This window comes from Merops nubicus, unplaced genomic scaffold, assembly GCF_000691845.1.
Source record: "Merops nubicus isolate BGI_N331 unplaced genomic scaffold, ASM69184v1 scaffold48305, whole genome shotgun sequence".
Lineage (NCBI taxonomy): Eukaryota > Metazoa > Chordata > Aves > Coraciiformes > Meropidae > Merops > Merops nubicus.
In genome coordinates this window covers 56,537-60,100 of record NW_008608545.1, presented here as the reverse complement: position 1 = coordinate 60,100, position 3,564 = coordinate 56,537, and the positions used below count along the sequence as shown (strand labels likewise).

Genomic DNA, 3,564 nt, shown 5'->3' with positions numbered 1-3,564 from the left:
TACTGCTGCTATTGAGCTGTAGAAGCCAACTTATGTGTTTCTAAGAGAGGCAATGATTTTTAGAATGTGTTAATAACTTTCCTTCTAGTGTGACATGGAAGTGTTTAATTTCATGGTTTCCTGCAAGTATAGCTTGAGCCATTAGTTGCGACCTACCACCCCAGAAAAAGACCCGCACCCCCTTTTTATATACAATGGCAGTCATTTGAGTTGAATTGTTAAGGAAAATAACATGACTTAATAATATATATGTATTTCAGTTTGAAACTGTTAATGTTTATTTTTGGTACTTTCCAGAGACGCATGGAATCACATTTAAAATTCAAATCAGCGTGAAAGAACTGCTGGATACAGATGTACTTTTAAAGCTGTTATTTCATTTACCAGTCAATTATCCATCAACTCTACCAGATATTTCTGTTAACTCAGACCAGCTTACAAGGGCCCAGTGTATGGACGTGAAAGATAAATTACTTGAACAAGCAAAGAAGCATCTTTCTGAACCCATGGTACACGATCTGATTCTTTGGATACAGCAGCATCTTAAAGACGTCATTAAACAATCAGCAGCTGTTTGCAATGAAAAAACTACTTTGTCAAAAGAAACAGGTACAGAGGATGGTATCAGGATGCTCCTTTTGCATTTAGATCACATGAGAGCAAAGGCAAAATACGTCAGAACTGTGGAAAAATGGGCTTCAGATCTAAGGCTGACTGGAAGACTGATGTTCATGGGCAAGATAATATTGATTCTTCTTCAGGGTGACAGGAGCAACATTAAGGTGCAGGAACAATGAATGTTGACTAGTTCTATCGATTTGCCACTGAAACCTATGGGTCTAAATATTTGCTATGTGTTTTTCTAAGATTTTGGAAGCAGATTGATCGTTAGGAGAGTAGGAAGGCCCAACAACTTTATTCTATATTTAAGAAAAAAATGAGAGAGAAACCAGTGATACCTGTAGACCTGTGGCCTGTATGGCTTTGCTTCCCACTGTAATTAGACCCTTGTATTCCTTGTGTTTCCTGACTGTGATATGCCTACGTTCAATCTCCTGTGTTTCACAGATGTCCCAGAAAACAGGAAATTTGTGACAAGAAATTAATAACTGGCATATTTCTACTTCATTACTGATGTCTCTTTCTTTAGCTCAGACCACATGGCGCTCCTAGCGCACACGTATGTGGGCTTTGAACTTCCTCTCTGTATGGAGAAACTGTGTTAATCAGGTTTTTGTGGTGATATTGAAGGAGAATGTTTTGGCTTTTCAAGCTCTTGTTCTCTAGATCACTAAAGACTACGGTTGACTTCCAGCTGATCAATAGAAACAACCATGTACTTTTTGGGATGGGCTTTTTCAAACTTTGATTGCTATGTTCTAAAAAAACCAGTACATCTCATCTAGATATGCATTTTACTAAACCTCAAAGATACTGGATGACATTTAGTATTTTGTTAACTTTTGTCATTTAGGAGTACCTGATTCTTCAGAAAACCTCTAAGGTAGATGTGGACTCAAGTGGAAAGAAATGCAAAGAGAAAATGATCAGTGTACTGTGTGAGACAAAAGTACAGTCACAGCATAAAAGGTATAATTTAGTACTGTTGTGGATAGAAAAGTAACAGAATTGATAATTACATTCTGACACATCTAAGCATATTCATGAGTTTCCCTTTCACAATGTAGGTTTCAGGCGTTTGAAGTCAAAGAATATTCAACACTGGATGAGCTACAAAAGGAATTTGAAACTGCAGGACTTACAACTCTTTTCTCGGAGTTTGTGCCTCCTCTCTTAAAATGAAATTAAAAGACAACACTGGACTCTTTGACCAAGGCAGTAGTTGACTTCAGATGCTGATGGAAGATAAAAGGACAAATTTGGCAGACAATGTTAAAGCTGCTCTGAAAAAAATGCCAGAAGTAGCCATCCTCTTGCAAGAGGGACAAGGCAGTTCATACATTAAGAACTGATAATTTTTTGACATTTATGTATTGGTAGCTTTTTCCAAGGAATGTGAATTTGTGAGAATTGCATGACAAGCATGAGAGATTGGGAAGAAATTATGTTAAAAAAATGGTCTTCTAGTCAAACTCAGTTTTGCAATCCATGTTTTTCAGTATTTCGGGTTTTATCTCTCATGATAGTGGTTTGTCATAATGATCTGCTAGAAAGCATCATTGATTTTGCTTTGAAAGCTTATATGAAAATATTTCTATAAAAAGCATAGCAAACACAGATTTGAATATTTGAGGACAGCATGTACTTAATCTCCCTTAGGTGTTCATCTGCTAACTTTTCCTTCTCCATTTATTGGACTGTAAATGCTAGGCTGTTGATTTAAAGAAAAAACTCATGTCACTTGGGGCCTGAAAAAACTTAAAAGCATCTTTTTGAATGTTAGTTTTTATTCTAAAGTGTATAAAAACACCCAAGTGTGGAATTTAAAATTATTAAAAAGCTAAGGTAAGGCCTTGAAATATTTTCTTTGATAGTTTACTGATTCCTTTTTGCACTTTATCTGGTTTTACTGTCTGTGCATGCTCAGCTATCTTGATTCAGTTAAACTGTGAGAACAGTATATATAAACAGACTTCAGTCTTCTGTCTCTCAAGACTTCTGTCAACTCTTCTGTCATTTGAGAAGCTGGTAAGTTATAACTTCCTATTAAAATCTCCCTACCTTTAGCATTTTTGTTAATTGGTCAGTGGCCTTGTCTAGCTTGTGGTTTTTGTGGTTTCTTTTTTTTTAATTTCTAGTCCATTTTACTTCAGTATGACGTTAAAAATTATATACGTAGTTTGTCCAAATTAAGTTGTGCAGCTTCTGTTTGCCTAGGGAGACTTGGATACTTATAATTATGAATGTCCTTTGTTTTCTATTTCACCTGATACAGTTCTCTAGCATGGCTAGATAAATTGTCCAGTAGTAAAATTTTGGAAGTCATGAATTTCTCAGTAACTAGCGATGCCGTTTCAAGAACATGTGCTTTACTGTTCTCTAAAACTCCCTCCCAGAAGCCAAATCTCTCAGGTATTCTTTTTTAGTGGAATAGATTTGATAAATTCAGTGTAAATTTATCTTTGTTGTACTGGGGGAAGACTGGTACAATTTGGCGAGTTCCTGTGGTGTGGTTTGGCATATCATTATGTAAGACATTTTGATTTCCAGTTTCATACTCACACAATGAGATCATAGCTCTTTATTTATGTATACTAGTAAAGCAGCTAAATGTGTTAAGACTTTTGGGTTTTACTGTTTGAGGTAGTCTATGATCCTTTATACATGTGATGTTTCAGACTTGTTAACTTTTTATGGAGTTTGGTAGTTTTCATAATACGAAATGTCTGAAACATAGAATGTTATTTTATGCACCAAGGCTTATTTAATGAGACAATAGCAACAGTAGACAATAGGCTCTTCCTAATGAGTCTTTCATGTGTAGCACTTGTCAAGCACAGCAGAAAACAGGCTGTGTTAAACAGGCTTTACAAATCTGTTCTGTATTATTTTGAAATGGCTTCCCGAGAGAAAGGAAGTCTGATTTTCTGTCATTTTAAATGT

General features: G+C 35.7%; 1 protein-coding gene across 1 annotated transcript; it reads left to right on the top strand.

Annotated features, from left to right (window-relative positions):
- Positions 1–297: 297 nt before the first annotated feature.
- RWDD3 (RWD domain containing 3) lies at positions 298–1,992 on the top strand (the record flags this gene model as incomplete). Its single annotated transcript, XM_008940273.1, has 3 exons — positions 298–782; positions 1,475–1,590; positions 1,689–1,992. Coding segments are annotated over 3 exons (716 nt in total), but the record flags the coding sequence as incomplete, so codon positions are not given.
- Between the last annotated feature and the right edge of the window lie 1,572 nt (positions 1,993–3,564).